General features: G+C 39.8%; 1 protein-coding gene across 1 annotated transcript in view; it reads right to left on the bottom strand.

The window, feature by feature from the left end:
* NKAIN1 (sodium/potassium transporting ATPase interacting 1) overlaps positions 1–20,811 on the bottom strand; it is a 65,737-nt gene that overhangs the window by 20,920 nt on the left and 24,006 nt on the right. Inside the window, exon 2 of the mRNA XM_082244710.1 lies at positions 11,708–11,845. Within this exon, the coding sequence (XP_082100836.1) occupies positions 11,708–11,845 (138 nt within the window). The remainder of the gene's footprint in view (positions 1–11,707; positions 11,846–20,811) is intronic.

Here is a 20,811-nt window from a genome sequence, read left to right as displayed (position 1 = left end):
TTAACATTGAGGCAGGATTATATGTCAAATACAATACAAATAGAGTTGCTGCTGTGCAGGTTGTGTACATGAAAGATGCATGTACTGAAAAAATATGTAGGCTGCTATTACAAATACTTGCCCGATGTCTTCAGTACTTGTTGAGTCATTGTCGTAGAACATGTATACAGGTTAGGAATTTTTACCTTACTCTGACTTTACTTTTTGTGTGCTTGTACATGGTTGGTGACTCAGAAAGTAAAGTAGCCAGTGACAGTCTAGCAACTAACATTTTCAGAAGATTATCAATGGAGGCCGCCACATTTCTCTCAATACAGGTTTCCTTTTATTTATCGAGCAAGCTTGTTTCTGAAGTACGTTAATAAGGGCTCAAGCCAGGACTAAACTAAACGTAAAGAATAACTTTTTTTTTTAAAAAACTCATTATTGTTTTGAATGCACTCAGGTACAGTATACCAAGCAACTTGTAGAAAATGTAGCCTTTAAACTTCTGCCTTTCCTTTCTCTATGTTTGGGGTTGGCATTAAAGACTGGGATGACCGTAAACATTGCATTGTTTGCATGCAGCCTTTCTGCATCTGCACATCACAAAGCAGGGACATTCTTGCCCCCATAACCAGCTGCACCAATAAAACAATGTGAAGTCTACAGGGGTTAGAGTGAACTGAATAGTGGTTTACCAGTTCACATGAGTGAATCAAGTTCAATTGTAAACCAAACTAACATTTCCCATTAAACTTTGGCTCAGACTGAAATGGTCCATTTTGCTGCAGGTTCTGATTCACTAGAATCCCCTTTCTCATCTCTCTTGGAGACGCGTTACAGCTTAATAATTTTCGCAGGGGTTGCCTTCTTCTAACAGTTTCTGATCTCCATTTATTATATAGGTACAGCAAAGAATTCACCATTTATAGGTCTATGCACTGAATAGATTAAATCAAAGAGGGAAGAAATAGGTATGGTACATGGAGCAGATAATGTTTTTCCCATTTACAATCTGTGCAGTTACTGAGCAGACTGCAGGCAAGCTGAGCATAAACAATGCAATAGTTACATTATTATGTGAAGGAAGCTCTCAAAGCAGAGACAGAAAAGGAAGAAAAATAAGTTATACTTGCAGAACTGCTTGGTTTCTTTGAATATTTAAAATCACTTCTTTGTTTTATGGTATCCCTTACTTCTGATTTTGTATATATTTTTATATTTTCTGCATTGACTGGATTCACACCAAGTCACTACCCTCATACACTTTCAGGCCATTATAACAAATGTAGATTGTAAGCTCTTCTGAGCAGGGCCCTCTCAATCCTCTTGTATTTTATTGTATTGTAACTGTATTGTCTCCCTTTTATATTGTAAAGCGCTGCGTAAACTGCTGGCGCTATATAAATCCTGAATAACAATAATAATAATGAATAATAATGTAGATCTATCCATTTTTGGGCCTTGTTCAAGAATGATTTAAGGCCCATTAGGTATTTTACATGCCAAATCCTGATAACTATTCTAAAACAGGATATTATAAAATAATTTACATACATTACATGTAAATACATATAATTATACAATCATTAAATCCATTTTTGTTGACTTGTGCGAAAAATAACGGTCTTATTATAAAAATGTTGTAAAATTGCTTACTCCTTCCCTCTCCCATCGCTGAAAAAAGGATCAAAGGGCAACACATGTACCACTGTTGGGACCTGGAGTTTCAAAGGCCCTTGGGAAAAGTGGATACCTCCCCCTCTCAGAAAGATAGCTGCTCATTTATGAACAGCCCGAGGCTTAAAAAAGCAAGACTGGCCATTAGCTTGTCTGGTGAAATTATCTAATTTTGTATCCTTGAAATGACAGGAAGTTGAGAGGAATATTTTATCAAGATAGCCATGTGCTAAGTAGGCACAATACGTTTTATCAAAACAGAGTATTGTTCCTGGCTTCTTCATACAGCATATATTTACAAAGAGATTAGATCCATCAAACGACAACAGCTTTCAATAGCTAGGGTATAAAAATGAGAAGCAGCGTTTGGAACGGACAATTGTTGAAGAGTGACAGATAAATTGAAATATGTGAATTTAAAATGTTCTGTTGGCAAAGGGTTTTGCAAAACCGATATAAAAGTCCAAAAGGAGTGGATTGCATTAAAGGTCAGATAATGCATTCACATTGTTTATATGCTGTAAATAAAGTAAGGATGGGAAAAAAAGTTTCACACATGAAAATTAATGGACATCTAAACATTCTTTATTTGGAAGATGTAAACTCCCCCAAAGATTTCAGTTTTTGAATTATTTACTGGTAACGTTTATCCAGGAAATATCTAATTGCCTGTTGGGGGATCGGGAAGGAATTATGTTTCCCTTGCTGGAGCAAATTGGATCATGCTGTGTTGGGGTTTTTGCCTTCCTCTTGATCAACTGTGGGTATAGGATTGTATATTTGGAGGTTTTTTATTTGTGTGTGTTTTTTTTCTATGTTGTTTGAACTGGATGCTCTTTTTCAACCAGGTTAACTATGTAACTATATGTAATTTAATAAGGCTGATAAAAGGTAGTTTCAGACCTATACATGTGGGTTACCATGAGCCCACTCACAAATTGGGGATAGGGGTCCTCGCTGCCTAACTGCAGTAGAGGAACCATAGGTCACCAGCCTGGATAGAGCTGTGTAAATCCCCATGCATGTAACCTATCTCTCAGGTGTATTTCAACTTTGTATTTTGCTGTTTATCTGGAGCTCAGCTTTAAGTTATATACCAATGAAAAAATGTTTTATTATACAGAAGTAACAACCAACCAAATATGGTAACAGCAAATGTTTTCATATGCCAAGAGTTTGGAATACTGAAAATAGGCTGTTCACTTTGCAAAGGTTTTTGCCCTTAGCTTGGTGATTGTAGCGAAAATCCACTTTGCAAAGAATACCCAATCACGCCCAAGGAAAATAAAACATAACGCTTTTTTTGCTTGTACATAAATGTAGGATGAAAGTCAACAGAGCTTTACCGTATTCACTAAGCTAAGGAAAAGCTACAGAAAAATGTCCTTGCAAAGTGAAGAGCCTATTTTCTGTTCTCCAAACACTTTGCATAACAAAACATTTGCTGTTATCCTGTTTAGTTGATTGTTACTTACGTAAAATAAAAATGATTTCCACTGTTTTATTACTTTAAGCTGATCCGCAAAGCACACGGTTGTGGCGCGCTAGTGTGGGGTTCAAGTGGTGAAAGCAGGCGGGAGGAGGAGATACAGGAAATTTACCTCCCGTCGCTTTTGGGCGTAATACCCATCAAGCGCAATCCAAGTGAATGCGGATTGGTCTTCAGATACCAAAGAAAGTGTGAATAAATCCATAGAGAGAATTTCTCCAGGGACAACCTTTTGACCAGACAGGAAGTGAGGGGAAATCCCAAACAGCAACAAAGACAGAAATGAAAATGTTTTTGAAGTTAAGGATAAAACTAGGGGAAATGTACATGTGTTGCATAGGTTTACTAAATATGCCATGACATACACTTTAAAATAAGAAGGAAAGGCTATATATTAAAGTTTTAAATGATGCCTATTGACTACCCTTAATGGTAATGCTGCATACTGTTTCAATAAAAAGCAGTGTAAATTCCTTTTCAAAATCTTTTTTTCCTAGTGATTACATCACTTCACAGCTCTGGATCCTGAGCGGCACTCTAGAGCAGTGATGTTACCCCACTGGCACCAATGCTCTGGGCTTTGTCGTAGTGGGATTTCAGCCTCTTCATTGGCCAGTGGGGGAATGATATCATCCCACACATGTGCACAGGAATCAGAAATTTTTGACACAGCTGGAATGTGCTGGGAATACACTGTGCAAGCAAGCATTTGTTATTGCAAAAGAAACATAGCAGGTCTCGTCTTCAAGAAAGTACTGCCTGCACTCACTTTTTTTACTATTTAAAGGCTAAGTTCACCCCTTTTCCAGAAAATAGCCCATGCAGTCAGGGGGCCCCAGTAGATATTAAAAATCTGTGCACCTTTGTCACATGATCATTTATTTTATTGTTTTACCTGTAGGTTATTTGGGTCCCTTCAACCATTGACTCCATCTTAAAGAGGAAGTAAACCCTCCTCTGCAACTTGTACCTATAGGCAAGCCTATATTAAGGCTTACCTATAGGTACTGTAAATATCGCCTAAACATGTACCGTTTAGGAGATATTTACTTTGCATGCGGCCAGAGACATCACTAGCGCATATGCTCTGAAGGAACGGCCGCTCGTGCCGTTCCTTAAGAGCCCCTTGCCGTTACCGTCGGCTCCCGCGCGCATGCGCGGGAGTGACGTCATCACGGCTCCAGCCAATCAGATGGCCGGGTGCCATAAACCTGGAAGAAGGGTGACACAACATGTCACCCATGAGAGAGGTGATGTAACGCTCTAGCGTTTGTTTAGAGAGTTGGATTTGCAGCTGCAGAATCTCCACTCAGTAGTCATGTAGAGATGTGTTGAATCACCATGTCCAACTCTCCAGACTCATCATTGTGGCCAGCCTGCTTCAGCATACAATATACAAACACTCAATAAGATGTTCCTGGAGTGATAGGTTGTATATGATAGTATAGAGGTGATGTGCTGAAAGGACAGGCGTGAGTTGTGATAGCAATGATGAGTACTCAATAGTAATGTTCAGGAGAGTAGTAGATGATGGTAGATAGGTTAGCAATCATGTGCAATAACAGGTGGTAGGGGACAGCAGATGGAGTGTACAAGAGAGGCTAACTTAGTGCAAGGATATAGATGGTAGTAGACTCAAGAGCTAGCAATCTATGTAACAGTGCAGATGATAGAAATAGTAATGCATAGATAGTAACAGTCCTTAGTATGCAGAAGTAGATAGTGTAAGTTTGATAGGAAGGAATCCCCTGTGGGGTACTTATCACTAGTTAGATTAGTAAGCTGAAGGGTCCGGTAATGAGTGAATGATCGGGTAGCGAGATACGGGATCAATAGCGAGGTTCCGGTCTATCCAGGTATGGCAATAGCTGGAGGCTCCGGCAGCGTGAGACAAGGCTGTATACCATGCGGTTTGAACGAACAATTTGTGAGAGAGAAGCCGGCGATTGAAATAGCCGCTCAGAGCGGCGCTTAGTGATGACGTCATGCGGCTTAAAGGTATATGCGTTCCACCTAGCTGAAAAGGTGGGACGCAATATGAAGAAGGAAATGACCTATAAGGGTACCGAAGGTACCAGAATCTTACAGTACCCCCCCTTAAGGCCGGCTCCGGAAGGCCTATAGCACTGGTCTCTCCGGGTATTTGGAGTGAAACCTTCGTATAAGCCTGGGTGCGTGAACGTCAGAAGTATCCAACCAGGTGTCGTCTTGGGGTCCATAGTTCTTCCATCTTATGAGATATTGGAGTTTTCCTCTGTGGATACGAGAGTCCAAAATCTCCCTAATCTCAAATTCCTCTCCGCCTTCAACTTGTACTGGAGGTGGAGGCGAGATGGTAGGCCTTATTCCTTGGTTGGGAACATGTGGTTTCAGTAACGACACGTGAAAGATGGGATGTATTCTAAGATCTGCCGGTAAAGTGAGTTGCACTGCAGCTCTTCCAATGAGTTTTTTAATTGGAAAAGGTCCGAGAAATAGAGGTCCAAGCTTTTTACTGGGTATCTTTAACCTCAAATTTTTTGTAGATAGCCAAACGAGATCCCCAATAGCGTATTGAGGAGAAGGTTTTCTACGAAGGTCGTAATACCTTTTTTGTTGGCTATGAGCATGTGAGATGGTGGTGTTAAGTAAACCCAGAGAGTCTTTTATTTGGGTAAGATAATCTGAGGCTACTGGGTTACTTGATGGAAGGATGCGTGGTGGAAGAAGTGTTGGATGAAACCCATAGTTTAAGTAGAACGGACTCTTCTTAGTAGTGCTGTGGGTTGCATTGTTATAAGCAAATTCTCCCAGAGGGAGAAGGTCCACCCAATCATCCTGTAGGTATGAGGTGTAGCAACGTAGGTATTGTTCAATGCACTGGTTGACTCTTTCAGTTTGTCCGTTGGTCTGAGGATGGTAAGGAGAAGTGAGTTTTCGCTCAATACGTAGTATATGACATAGAGCTTGCCAGAACTTGGAGATGAACTGTGAACCTCGGTCAGATAGAAGAGTCTTTGGAATTCCATGTAGCTTGAACACATGTTTCACTAGTAATTCCGCTGTTTGTTTAGATGAAGGTAAGCTGCGAATAGAAATGAAATGTGCCATCTTTGTCAGATGGTCCACTGACACTAGAATGGTATTAAATCCCCTGGAAGGTGGTAATTCTACTATAAAGTCCAAGGATACAACTTCCCATGGAACCTGGGGTATTGGTAGACTGCAAAGTAGACCAGATGGTTTTGTAGTGTCAATTTTGGACCTTGCACAGATGTCACATGAGGAAACAAACTTTTGTACAGACGTTTTCATATCAGGCCACCAAAACTGCCTGGTGAGCAAATTAAATGTCTTAGTCATACCCATATGTCCTGCCATAGGTACGTCATGTGATAATTCCAAGATCTTGGTACGCATACTAGGAGGTATGTAGAGTTTGTCGTTAAAGTAGAGGAAGCCTTCTGCATCAGCACTTAGTTGTGGTGGAGGTGAATCCAGTCCTATACTGTGCAGAATCTCTTCCTTCAGGGAGCGAACAACACCAACAATACGATCATAGGGTATTATAGGAAATGAAGGGATTTCGGCGCAGTTATCTTCGGTTAATCGTGATAGCGCATCCGCTTTTTTGTTTTTGTCTGCAGGCGTGTAGGTCACTAGGAAGTTGAATTTTAGGAAGAATAGTGACCAACGTACCTGCCGGTGGGAAAGGGTCTTGTTAGTCTGAAGGTATTGGAGATTTTTATGATCTGTATATATGAGTATTGGCAATCGAGTACCTTCAAGTAGATGTCGCCAATTCTCTAGTGCCAGTTTTATGGCAAGCAACTCTTTTTCACCCACTGGGTAATTCACCTCTGGGTTGCTTAATGATTTAGAGAAGAAAGCAACTGGGTGAAGTGGTGAAGTATTTGTTGGTCGTTGGGAGAGAACTGCTCCTACTGCCATATTTGACGCATCTACCTCCAGTATATATTGGAGGGATGGGTCTGGATGGCGTAGTATGGGAGCGGAAGTGAAGCTTGATTTTAACAAGCGGAAAGCTCCATTGGCTTCTTCAGACCATTTAAATGGTTTCTTTACACTTGTAAGTTGTGTGAGAGGTCTCACAATAGCAGAGAAGTTCTTGATGAACTTCCTATAGAAGTTTGAGAATCCAAGGAATCGTTGTAATGCTTTACGAGTTGTTGGTACAGGCCAATCCAGAATACACGATATCTTGCTCATATCCATTTTGATTCCGTTCTTAGATATGATGTATCCTAGGAATAGTACTTCTTCTTTATGAAATAGGCATTTTTTTAATTTTACGTATAAATTGTGTGCGAGTAATCTGGACAACACAAGTCTTACATGTTTTATATGTTCAGACAAAGATTGAGAATAAATGAGTATATCATCCAGATCTACCACAACACAAACATCAAGTAAGTCTCTGAAGATGTCATTTATGAATCGCTGAAAAGCTGCGGGAGCATTACACAACCTGAAAGGCATCACAAGATATTCGAATAATCCGTATCTGGTTCTGAATGCTGTTTTCCACTCATCCCCGTCACGGATTCGGATTAGGTTGTATGCCCCTTTTAGGTCCAATTTAGAGAAGTAGGTAGCTCCGCGCACTTGTTCAATGAGTTCAGGAATGAGAGGTAAAGGATAGCGATCCTTTATCGTAATGGTATTTTATTGCCTATAGTCAATAATAGGCCTAAGACTTGAATCCTTATTGCGGACAAAGAAAAGTCCTGCAGCTGTGGAAGAAGTAGAGGGTCTGATGAACCCTTTCGCTAAATTCTCATCCAAGTATTCCTTGAGATGAGAAAGTTCATCCTGAGAAAGAGGATAAACATGACCGAAAGGTAATTTGCTATTAGGGAGTAGATCAATAGAACAATCATAGTCCCTATGGGGAGGCAACACTTGAGCGTTTTTCTCAAGGAAGACTTCTGACAGATCCTGGTAGCATGGTGGTGGTGTAATTTCATTTGACACCATAGACAGGATTTTTTTATATGATTGGAGGTTACACGTGATCTCGCAATAGTGAGAAGGGAAGGTTAGAGTCCGTGTCTTCCAATCAATGGTTGGTTGATGTATGTGTAACCAGGGAAGTCCCAAAATAATGGGAAAATGTGGTGAAGGTAATACATCAAAAGTGGTTGTCTCCGCATGAGACTCGTTAGCAGTAACAAGGAGTGCTTGTGTCTGATTGGTGATTGGACCAGAAGATAACGGGATACCGTTAATGAAACTAACAGAGACAGGTTTAGGTTTTGAAATAATAGGTATTTTATTTAAGGTAACAAAACGAGTATCGATGTAGTTCCCACAAGATCCTGTGTCGATCATAGCCTTGGTGGTGATCCTAATTTGGTCCCACTGTAGTGTCAAATGAATAAAGAGATAGGGATTAGAAAAGGAAGTCGTTAAACCTCCCAGCAAGACATGTGAACACTCACCCTCTTTTTTGCGGACAAGGGGACAGACGCTTATCAAATGATCCGAGGAGGCGCAGTACATGCAGAGGTTTTCGGATCTTCTCCTGGCTCGTTCAGTAATCGATAAAGGTGGGCGTATCGTTCCTACCTCCATAGGAGTAGGGTCAACGGGCGAAACCCGAGAAGGACTGGACAATGGCATTCCCATCTTCTCAGCCTTTCTTTCTCGCAGTCGCCTGTCAATATTGATGCTGAGCTGTATTAAGGCATCCAAAGTGCCAGGTAAATCCGCTCGGGCGAGCTCGTCTTTAACGGCTTCTGATAACCCGAGTCTGAACTGAGTTCGCAGAGATGCATCATTCCACCCAGAATCAAGGGTCCATCTTTTGAACTCTGCTATGAAGTCTTCAACAGGTCTCCTTCCTTGTTTTAAAGCCCTAATTTGGCTATCAGCAGTACTCTGCCTATTGGGGTCTTCATATAAGCTAGCGAGTTCCGCTATGAACAAAGGATAGGAGTTGAGAAGAGGGTCCTCTTTCTCAAAGAGAGAGTCTGCCCAAGCCCGTGGATCACCCGATAAATATGAAATAGTAGTACAGACTTTAATTTGGTCTGTAGTATAAGTACGAAGTTTTAAATTAAAAAGCAATTGACATGCGTTTTTAAATTCACAAAATTTTTTCCGATCACCTGTAAACACTAGAGGAGGGTTTATTTTAGGCTCACGAGGTTGAGCAGCAGTGAGTTGTGAAACACGGGCTATCTGCTGTCTTAAAGTCTGATTTTCATTTTTTACTTCAGTAAGAGCAAGGATTAATGCATCTACCTTTTGTGTTAATTGTATCACTTGAGTGGCTAATTCTGCTGAATCCATTTTCCAAAGGTTCGTTCAATCTGTAACGCTCTAGCGTTTGTTTAGAGAGTTGGATTTGCAGCTGCAGAATCTCCACTCAGTAGTCATGTAGAGATGTGTTGAATCACCATGTCCAACTCTCCAGACTCATCATTGTGGCCAGCCTGCTTCACCATACAATATACAAACACTCAATAAGATGTTCCTGGAGTGATAGGTTGTATATGATAGTATAGAGGTGATGTGCTGAAAGGACAGGCGTGAGTTGTGATAGCAATGATGAGTACTCAATAGTAATGTTCAGGAGAGTAGTAGATGATGGTAGATAGGTTAGCAATCATGTGCAATAACAGGTGGTAGGGGACAGCAGATGGAGTGTACAAGAGAGGCTAACTTAGTGCAAGGATATAGATGGTAGTAGACTCAAGAGCTAGCAATCTATGTAACAGTGCAGATGATAGAAATAGTAATGCATAGATAGTAACAGTCCTTAGTATGCAGAAGTAGATAGTGTAAGTTTGATAGGAAGGAATCCCCTGTGGGGTACTTATCACTAGTTAGATTAGTAAGCTGAAGGGTCCGGTAATGAGTGAATGATCGGGTAGCGAGATACGGGATCAATAGCGAGGTTCCGGTCTATCCAGGTATGGCAATAGCTGGAGGCTCCGGCAGCGTGAGACAAGGCTGTATACCATGCGGTTTGAACGAACAATTTGTGAGAGAGAAGCCGGCGATTGAAATAGCCGCTCAGAGCGGCGCTTAGTGATGACTTCATGCGGCTTAAAGGTATATGCGTTCCACCTAGCTGAAAAGGTGGGACGCAATATGAAGAAGGAAATGACCTATAAGGGTACCGAAGGTACCAGAATCTTACAGGTGAGCGGTCGGCACTTGGGGGCTTCGTTCTTAGGTAAGTATTTCATAATGAGCTAGTATGCGATGCATACTAGCTCATTATGTGTTTTTCTTTCAGGTGTTCGTTTTTAAAAAAAAAAAATTCAGAGGTTTACAACCTCTTTAATTGATGTTTTTTAAGATAATTTTTGTTTGTTTTTGGATTAATCGCTTTCCAGGGATCCGGTTCCATAGTAATAGGGGTTGCTCCTTGACATGGAATAACTGATTTAACCCCCATCTATCCATCCACAACAATATTGATGTTGCATACCGGTGGTCTGTTAGAGAGAGTAAATGGGGCCCTTTTTAATGTGCTCACTGAGACAACGTTGTCTGTGGGGTTTTACATGAGGTGTTTGGGTGAATTTTTCTAACATTTCATTTTGTTATTCGATTTTTTTAATAAAGAAACTTTTTTGCATCTTACACCATTGTTGGTTCTCCTTAACAACTACTTTTTGGGGGTGCCCCCATGGGGTCTCCCTGGTTTTCTTATTTTTACAGATTTAGCACAGTTGTGGAGGTACCCAGTCCTCAAAGTGATGAAGGGTTGATAGGTATTATATTTTTCCCCATTCCTTAAATGTGAATGGGTTTAGGCCAGTGTTTCTCAACTCCGGTCCTCAGGGCAAACTAACAGGCCAGGTTTGCAAGAAAACTGAAATACATCACAGGTGATATCATTTGCTGCTCAGTGATTGCAGTATTCTAGTCTGCATCTCTCCAAGGCAATACTTAAAATCTGGCCTGTTAGTGTGCCCTGAGGACCGGCGTTGAGAAACACTGGTTTAGGCTATCGTGTTTTTTCAGAAGCCTGACTAAAAAACTTCTAGTTAGCAATCTCCTCATCCTGACTTGTTGCTAGAATATGAAAACCACTGGATGCTCAGGATTAAAGAATTGAAAACCAACCTTTTTGCATTCTAGCAACTAGGCACGATTTGGGGGTTGCTAGCTGGGATTTTTTTAGCCAGACTTCTGAGGCAACCCAAATGTCCTACAGGTAAAACAACATTAATGATAATTTTACAAAACTGCACAGATTTTGAATATCTACTTGGGCCTCTTGACTGCATAAGCTATTTTCTGGAAGAGGTAAACCTAACCTTTATGTTTTGTTCCACTTTAATCAAACTACTGCATGCAGACAAAATCAAATGTGTAAAAAGCATATACTGAGATAGGTACATAGCATTGCTAACATTAAACCAAGATAGCAATTCTTAGCTTAGAGTTCATTAAACACACCAATGCGTCTCTTACACCTTTCATGTTGAAAGTAGAAGACCCCTTTTAGGAGCTAAGCAAATGAATCCTCAGTATTGATCTTCACTTAACATTATAAAAGAGTGGCCTTGGATCATTTTGATGAATGTCTGAACTTACCAATATCAGGTACTTGGATCTGTAATGCAGAGTGCCAAATATTCCCAAGATGACTGCCATAATATGCAAGAAATTGGCTAATATTGGTGCCCACTGGTAGCCGAGGAAGTCAAAGATTTGTCTCTGTAGTGCAGCTGCCTGTTATAAAAGAAAACCAAATCCCTGTGGTGAATGATCAGTGTCTCAGGGCAATAAAGTGGACAAAACAATCATGTCTGCTTTACTGAAGGATTATCCTATAAAAGTGCTATGTGACCTAACGATGTTACAAAAGCTAAAGACATAAGGCTGAGTGGTTCATAAAGTCTCCCCATATAATAAAATATTTACTAGGTTCATCCACTGGGTCTGAAATATTATTGAATCTGGGGGCAGACAAAGCATGTTATATTACTATATCTATTAATGTATACATTATTTATATTAATATCTGTCCGTTTAAAAAAGGCTGCGTATCACGATAAGATCATGCTCAATTTAGTACCTAAAGAGTTAAACAGGAATACTATGGCAGAAGGCATGGGGTAATTAAAAAGCTTTTAACCACAGAGATATTCAAGTTAAATTGGATTATTGAACTGTAGAGCAGCCAGTCACCAGATAGTGCTTAAAAGTACTCTGGGACTTGACACATGAATATGTTCAGGTATAGAATCTTCACCCAAGATATTGCATTTTGTAGAGAAAAGGCCTATAACAAACTGCTACTAAACTAGCTAAATGATACAGGCAGATATGAGCAAACAAGGATAAATGTTTGTGTTTTTGTAAATTTTAGGCTTTATAAATAATTAAAGAGACCAAAAGAGTAATTTATTGTGTTTATGTGCCGTAAAATCAACTTTAGAGTATTTTATATTGAAATGTTAAATTTCATACATTTTCTCTTACCACTGATATGGACTACTCTACATTTGGGAACAATTATGAAAGCTAGATTACCATGAGAGACAACAAACCACATGATTTTGGTTTCCACTTATTAAGTTTTATTACAGGCTTACGCTATACCATTTTTTTATCTTGGAAATTCCCTTCGAATGCAATCATATGTACATTGCCTTTGACTGCTCAGGTGTTGTCTGATTTCCCTTGTAGTTGATTTTATATACTGTAGCCTGTATTTTGTGATGGCTGTGGTACTTTCCAAAAAAAACGTAAAATAAATTGGAATTACCACTACTTTTTTCTCTAGGGTGTCTGTTTTCATAAAATATATAATGTTTGGGGGCTTTAAGTAATCTTCAGGCCTAAAATTATTTTTAAAACATGTAAACAAAAAATGAAAAAAATGGCTTTGGGACTCAAGTGGAACACCCGTTCTGCTGCCACATAAATGCAGGAATTGCTTGGCATTATAAATAAAAAATATATATAATTGTAAGCTCTAACGAGCAGGGCCCTCTAAATCCTCCTGTATTGAATTGTATTGTAACTGTATTGTCTTCCCTCATATTGTAAAGCGCTGCGCAAACTGTCGGCGCTATATAAATCCTGTATTATAATAATAATAATAATAATAATATACATTCCCATTAAAATATTTGGCTAAAAATGTATAGCTACTTTACTAGCTATTTCATATTTGGACATCAATCATGCTTGGAAATCACCTGCACTCTATACTGTGGGAGATTACTTGCAGATTAGATCTAAATTGTTGAATATCGAGTCTGTGTATTAGCATAATATCTGGGCTTGAGTTATGTTTCTTACATTTTAAACTTGCTTACATACTGTAGCTAATGCTTACAAAATTACATTATAGGGCACAAGACACTGTTTAAAATTATGCAAAGTGCTAAAGGTTTATAGGTGAGTTTGCTTTTACGTAAAGTCCCTGATTATTAAAAAAAGATATATTTTAATAGATGAATCACACCTCTGAAAGTTATATTTCTTATGGTGTGTCACTGAATGACTGGCAAGGAGCCACAGCCCATCTGGAGGCACGTAAAACCTAGAATGAATATCAACTAGTGTATCATACCAATTGGTATTTTTTCAAATGGACGTTTTTTTTAAAAAAATACTGGTTTTCACTTTTTTCTCTTACATTGTTGAAGCTTGGCTGCTGATCTCCTGTAGTGATTTTCTGCCTACATCCACTCCAACAATGGAAGTATGTCTTGTAACGTGTTGACAAGGTCACTTTTAGCCCCCATAGAAGGCTTGTGTGGTAATCTGAGATACAGAACCACTAGGGGGGAAAGGGACAGGGGTTTGTCACCCTATAACAGGAAGTGCTTCAACAAGGATCTTCATGGCAGGATCACCAGGTATTTTTTTAATGTAAGCGTCAGCTTTATAAATATCAAAAATTTAAATTTATTGAACATGTTGATGCTTATATGAGATTTTAATGATTGGGATTTCATATCATTTAGGATCCTAGGCAGACTAGCTGCACAGTTAGTTATATATAACATTATATAAATGTTATATAAAATGTAAAGCTGAAGTTAAGCTATGGCTGTTTTAGCATAGCTGCATTGATCCAGCTTGGAGCAATGTATATATGTATATATAATACCTACCATCCCATACCATACCAGGTACGACTGAAAGAAAACATTTTCTTAATGACTGAAAATCATTCTCTGATTGAGCAAGGTGGAGATTATGACATCACCTTCTCACCTCTCCACACCATCCAATCAGAGAACGCTTTGCATTCATTGAGAGAATGCAAAGTGTTCTCTGAAAGCACCCAGATAAGCAAGTGACCTCTTGGGTTCACTAAACAGCAGGGCAGCATACTCTGGCTAACCCCCTACATATGTTCTGGAGATGCCCCAAACTTGTACACTACTGGAACAAAATCATTTTGATCATTAACCAAGCTTTTCAGGTATCCCTTCAAAATGACCCCCTGACCTGTGTTCCTGGGTTTTCTTGACAAAGAACTTTTGTGATTTCTCGCCTGCTGTTCCTGACTCGTAAATGGATCCTGCTGAAATGGATCCTGTCCCTCCTAGCTTTGAGGAGTGGCACAAACAAGTCAATACTACATTACTCAAAGAAAAACATATCCCAAAATCCCGAGGCACCCCTTTTAAATTAAATTATGGGACCCCTGGTTACAGGTCCCAGGGTTAGCTCCAATAGCCCTTGTCTCTGCGCAAATCTTGCAAGGCCTATGAGGTTGTTTCGGATATGCTTATAAAGGCAGATTCAGGATAGATGTTTGGTATGATCTGCTTGAAAAAAAAAACTGTTAACAGTAGGTTTGGTTTTAGTTTAAAACTGTTTCATGGCATTGTTTTAGGGCTCCATTTGCTGATTCTTACTGTATATTTTGCTCTTAGCGGTAAGAACACTCATTCCTACATATCAGTTGTTTTAAGTTATCTACACCTGTTATAACTTGTTATGTATGAGATCTTGTTTAAATTATTTTCTTACTGCACCAAGTATCTAAGTATGGAAATCGTTCCGTGCATTTGGTGAGAACAGCTATTCTACAATTGGAACTCATGCCCTTTGTTTTCTTATGCCAACTGTTTCGCAGCCACTTGGCACAGGACCCAGAAGCTAGCGGCGATCACTGCAGTCATGGTGCCTATTACAGTGATACATAACTTGTTATGTATGAGATCTTGTTTAAATGATTTTCTTACTGCACCAAGTATCTAAGTATGAAAATCATTCTGTGCATTCGATGAGAACAGCTATTCTACAATTGGAACTCATGCCCTTTGTTTTCTTATGCCAACTGTTTTGGCAGCCACTTGGCACAGGACCCAGAAGCAAGCGGCAATCACTGAAGTCATGGTGCCCATTACAGTGATTTCTAGCTTCCACAGGGATCAGCCAGATATGGCATATGCATACTTTCATTGGACCAATGTAACTATGCAAAAATAGCCATTCCTAAGATTCAGTTTTAAGTTTTATATAACTTTCCTATGATACCGTGCAGCCTGTCTGCCTAGGTATTTAAATTATATGTTAACCCAATTACTAAAATCTCATGTAATAATTAATACATTCATTTAAATTAATTTTTTTTTAAATGTACAGCTTTAAAAAAAATAATACCTGGTGATCCTGCTATGAAGGCCCCTGTTTAGGCACTTTCTGTGCCTGCAGCCGCTTGACAAAGGACCCAAAAGCTAATGAATATCATTACAACAATTCTCCACTTCCAGAGGGATTGTCCAGATATGACAATCCAAGCCGTACCAAGGTAACAATCCAAAAAAATATATATACCTTAAATTTATCTTTAAATAAAAGTAAACTCAGTGCACATTCTGACTTTAGTATAATAGCAGTGTTTCCTGGATAGGATTTATTTAATGGACTTGCTCTTTTGGCAAATGATGATTTGCCAAATTGCTAGGACCTGAAATTTTGACGCAGAATGTAACCTGCAGCGTGAAGCAGATTATAATGGCACTGCATGAGCATGATTATATATATATATCTTTGTGCTTGGATGTCTTCCAATAGGTTAGTGTAAACAAAATCAGCAGGTTCTTTGGCCCACTCTTGCTTTATGTTATCCTGGTAAATTCCCTTAACTGGAGAAACTAAGGTTTTGTTTTCCCCTTGAAGATTCCCTCAGTTGTCATATCTTATTAAAAGCTAAAAGGAAAAGGGCATTTGGTTGTCATGGTAATGCTGAAATTAGCCTATATCATTCTCAGCAAAATAAAGCATAAATACTACTAATATATGTATGATGACCCTGATCTGTGACACAGAAGAGGCCCATTATGGAATGTCATTTCTTTCTCTATGGTAAAATGCCTTTCATATCCTTTTGTTAGTACTTTGTACTTTTTGATAGAAAAAAAAACCTATTGTCACCTACATATACAGGAAGCACATGAAACAAATCATGGAGCAACCAATACTTTTTTTTTTTCTTAATTCTTTGCTGAATTCCTTGAGTATCAAATAATGAGGAACAGAACATAAAGGAATAAAAATTAAATAGCACCATGTGAAAAATTTATAAATGGGTACCAAAGAACATGTCAACAATACTAAACACATACCTTCCAACATTTGAACTTCAGAATGAGGGACAAGAACTGCGGGGCACCGCAGTAAAATGTGGGCATGTCCAACTGCGTAGCAGTGGGAGGGACTTAAGGGATGTGGTTAAACAAAATCCAGGCTTCCTTGTACCTATAAAATATGCTTTGATTGCTTTGTCTGAGCCTACCTTAAAGATGAACTTCATTAAAATAGTCAGGGACTGCATAGCAGCCAGCAACTATTGAGACAATGAAGACTTTGGTGAGAAGTATATAATGTACAGTACTGTGTATATAGTGCAGGAGTAAATGATGCACAGAATGCAGGGGACAAGAGTATGTAATGCACAGAATGCAGGGGATAGAAGTGTGTAATGTACAGAATGCAGGGAACAGGAGTATGTAATGTACAGAATGCAGGGGGCAGGAGTATGTAATGCACAGAATGCAGGGGACAGGAGTATATAATGTACAGAATGCAGGGGATAGGAGTGTGTGTAATGTACAGAATGTAGGGGACAGGAGAGTGTGTAATGTACAGAATGCAGGGGACAGGAGTGTGCGTAATGTACAGAATGCAGGGGACAGGAGTGTGTGTAATGTACAGAATGTAGGGGACAGGAGAGTGTGTAATGTACAGAATGCAGGGGACAGGAGTGTTTGTAATGTCCAGAATACAGGGGACAGGAGTGTGTAATATACAGGATGCAGGGGACAGGAGTGTGTAATGTACAGAATGCAGGGGACAGCAGTGTGTAATGTACAGAATGCAGGGGGCAGGAGTGTGTAGAGTGCAGAATGCAGGGGATAGGAGTATGTAATGTACAGAATGCAGGAGACAGGAGTATGTAATGTACAGAATGCAGGGGACAGGAGTGTGTAATGTACAGAATGCAGGGGACAGGAGTGTGTGTAATGTACAGAATGTAGGGGACAGGAGAGTGTGTAATGTACAGAATGCAGGGGATAGGAGTGTGTAATGTACAGAATGCAGAGGACAGGAGTGTGTAATGTACATAATACAGGGGACAGGAGTATGTAATGTACATAATGCAGGGGACAGGAGTGTGTAATGTACAGAATGCAGAGAACAGGAGTGTGTAATGTACAGAATGTAGGGGACAGTAGTGTGTAATGTACAGAATGCAGGAGACAGGAGTATGTAATGTACAGAATGCAGGAGACAGGAGTATGTAATGTACAGAATGCAGGGGACAGGAGTATGTAATGTACAGAATACAGAGACAGGAGTATGTAATGTACAGAATGCAGGGGACAGGAATGTGTAATGTACAGAATGCAGGGTGTAGGGGTATGTAAAGCACAGAATGCAGGGTGAAGGGGTATGTAATGTACAGAAGGCAGGGGGTGGCTCCATCCATTCCCCCGATCCCATCCCGGCTCCATCCACCACCCAATCCCATTCCGGCTTCATCCACCACCTCAATCCAATTCCAGGTCCATCCACCACCCCAATCCAATCCCTGCTCCATCCCCTGATCCCATAATAGCTCCATACCCACATACCCACAATTTGTACATGGGTAAACTGAAAGGGGAGAAAAACAGAGATGAGACACAGAGAATAAAAATAAACTAGGGAAGTTAGGTCAGTGGGGAAAAAATAAGAGTAGGATAGGACAAGAGAGGGATGGGAAAAAAAGGGGGTTGGGGGGTTTCTCCCTCTCATATGGGAAAATATGCTGAATATTTGCCAATAGGCTAAATCAGGGCTGAGATGCAAGAAAGGTTTGATCTCTATAAAGGAAATAAGGAGTCCAAATCTTCCAATATTTGTCCTCTTTCCTTCAATATGATGGTAAGGTTTTCCATTTCTTGAATCTCCTCAATTCTTCCAATGAGATATGGTTGGGGTGCTTGTAGCAACCAATACTTTCAAGCAAGCATTGCAACTGTGCTATAATCCTAAATGTCTTCAATTTTCATTAATCTGAGATCTCTGTAGTACAGAAAGCATCTCATAGGGTCACTGGGTGTTTAGATCCTGAAGCCAGTTCTGTTTAACTTCCTCTCACTCTGCCTCTTCTATTACTAATCACAATAAAATTTTGAAGACAACTTTGAATCTGACTGATGGAAGGGAAATGCTTCTTAGTACTAGCTTTGTTTTATAGGTGTCTTTCTGTATGTGAGAGGCAACGAGAAGCCTGCAGTGGGATGCATTTGAGAAAAAAGCCGGTCATACTTGTTAAGATTTTTCTCGTTCAGCCTCAACGAATGAACAAAAAAAATCACTTGATATCTCCATACACGTTAGGCAGTGTGGATGAATGAATCTGCAGTACCTGCTATTGTATTCTGACAGTCGGCAACCGTGGCTGTCAGAATACCTAAATAGTGACTGTACCTGATTGGATGCAGCCCCTGTTCAGCCTGGAATTTTCCACCTTCCTTCTTTTGACAAAAGTTAATTGAAAAAAAAAAATCAACTTTTGTTGAACCCAGTAGTACCAACAGGACCATTCATTTTAGCAGTGATCCTAAATTAAAGATGTGTATGGTAAAGCTGGCCACTCAGTGAGCAAATTTCTGGCATTTCCTGATGAATCGACCGAAACTCAAGCGATGGGTAGTCTAGCCTGCACCCTCCTGCCCAACATCCTTTGATCTTAAAATCAAAGGAGCTGGGCAGGGACTGAGAGCCGGATAGTGGATACATCCACTGAGATGGGAACTGCAGCTATCAGAATACAATAGCGGACCAGGGAGATTACTCCATCCATGCTGTTTATTGTATTTGGCCATCCTAAAGCTGCCCATAGATGGATCAAAATTGGACCGGTTCAGTAGGGAATGGACAAATTTCAGTCCCTTTATGGCTTTTCCCACTTGACAAAAGTTGATCTAACCATCAACTTCTGTGAATGAAATTGTTGGTAAATGTGTCGGTCAGCGACTTGCAGTCAACCTACTGCAGCCTTTGATCATTGTACTCTATTCTATCATCCACCTCATATGTGTGGATGGGGAAACCAGTTTGTTTGTTTTTTTATTTGCCCACTGGCTGATTGAAAACATTTTTACCATCTATGACCAGCCTTAAGCAGGCCATAGATGGTTTAAATTTTGGATGGTTAAGCAGGGACCGGCCTGAGATTCAAACCATCTATGAACAGCATGATTCTACCCAAGCTGATCCATCAATCGACTTTGGTACAACCAGCATGATGGATTTTTACATGTGATTATTGATAGCGGCTGTAGCCACCAGCAATAATTACAATAGCTTGACGCGATGGATTCCAACATCGACACTGACTGTGTTGAAGGAGGAATCAAGCGATTTTCTTTCCTGCAACCTCTGGTTGCAGGAAAGAAAATTGCATAATCGATGGCCTGTCTTCTTCTCCTGCATTACAGACAAGGTTTTCTTTGATGAAAAGATTACCAACAGATGGGACTGGGGTGGACTGGAATACTATAAACAAACTGAAGTACTGAGTCTAAGTAGATAGACTGAGCTTTCAAGGTTTCATTTTTATTTTTATCTTAAGTGTTCTTTTAACAGAACACAGGAAGAGTGTTCTGTGCAGACTGTGCCAATTTGTGCCCTTGCAAGCACTGACAGTATTAGCTGGGATACTGCACCAAGACTGGTATAAATCATGATGGCCTGATTATGTATTTCAGAAAACGATGTCTCTTTAAAGTGAAGTATTGCAGCAAAGACATAGAAACTATTTATTCTAGACGGTCAATTCTTTTAATGTATACCCCTTCCCTCTCTCCAATTAATCTCGCTTTTTTCTGCTTGCTGCAAACCAGTGGCAAATAAAGGCTGAGAATGAAAAGTGCAAATGAACAGACTCAGTGGACTGAGAAATGAGAGAATTGAAAGCTGCACAGACAAGAGCCTCAGACATAGGAAACTGTACAGAGATTCAAAATGGGGAGAGCAAACACAGACAGGGTGTGGACAGAAAGATTTCCAGACAGACTATAAAATATAGAATTCTGTTAGGTAGGAAAATATAGAAACAGATACTACAAGCATCTTGACATCTTGACTTGATATGAATTACGCGGAGACATTTAGAGCTGAACTTCAGGGAGATATAAAAACGCCAATAAATGTAGTTACGTATTCATTAAAAA

Source organism: Pelophylax lessonae, assembly GCF_965119305.1.
Source record: "Pelophylax lessonae genome assembly, chromosome: 2".
In the NCBI taxonomy this organism is placed as follows: Eukaryota; Metazoa; Chordata; class Amphibia; order Anura; family Ranidae; genus Pelophylax; species Pelophylax lessonae.
This window is presented reverse-complemented; position numbering and strand designations above follow the sequence as displayed.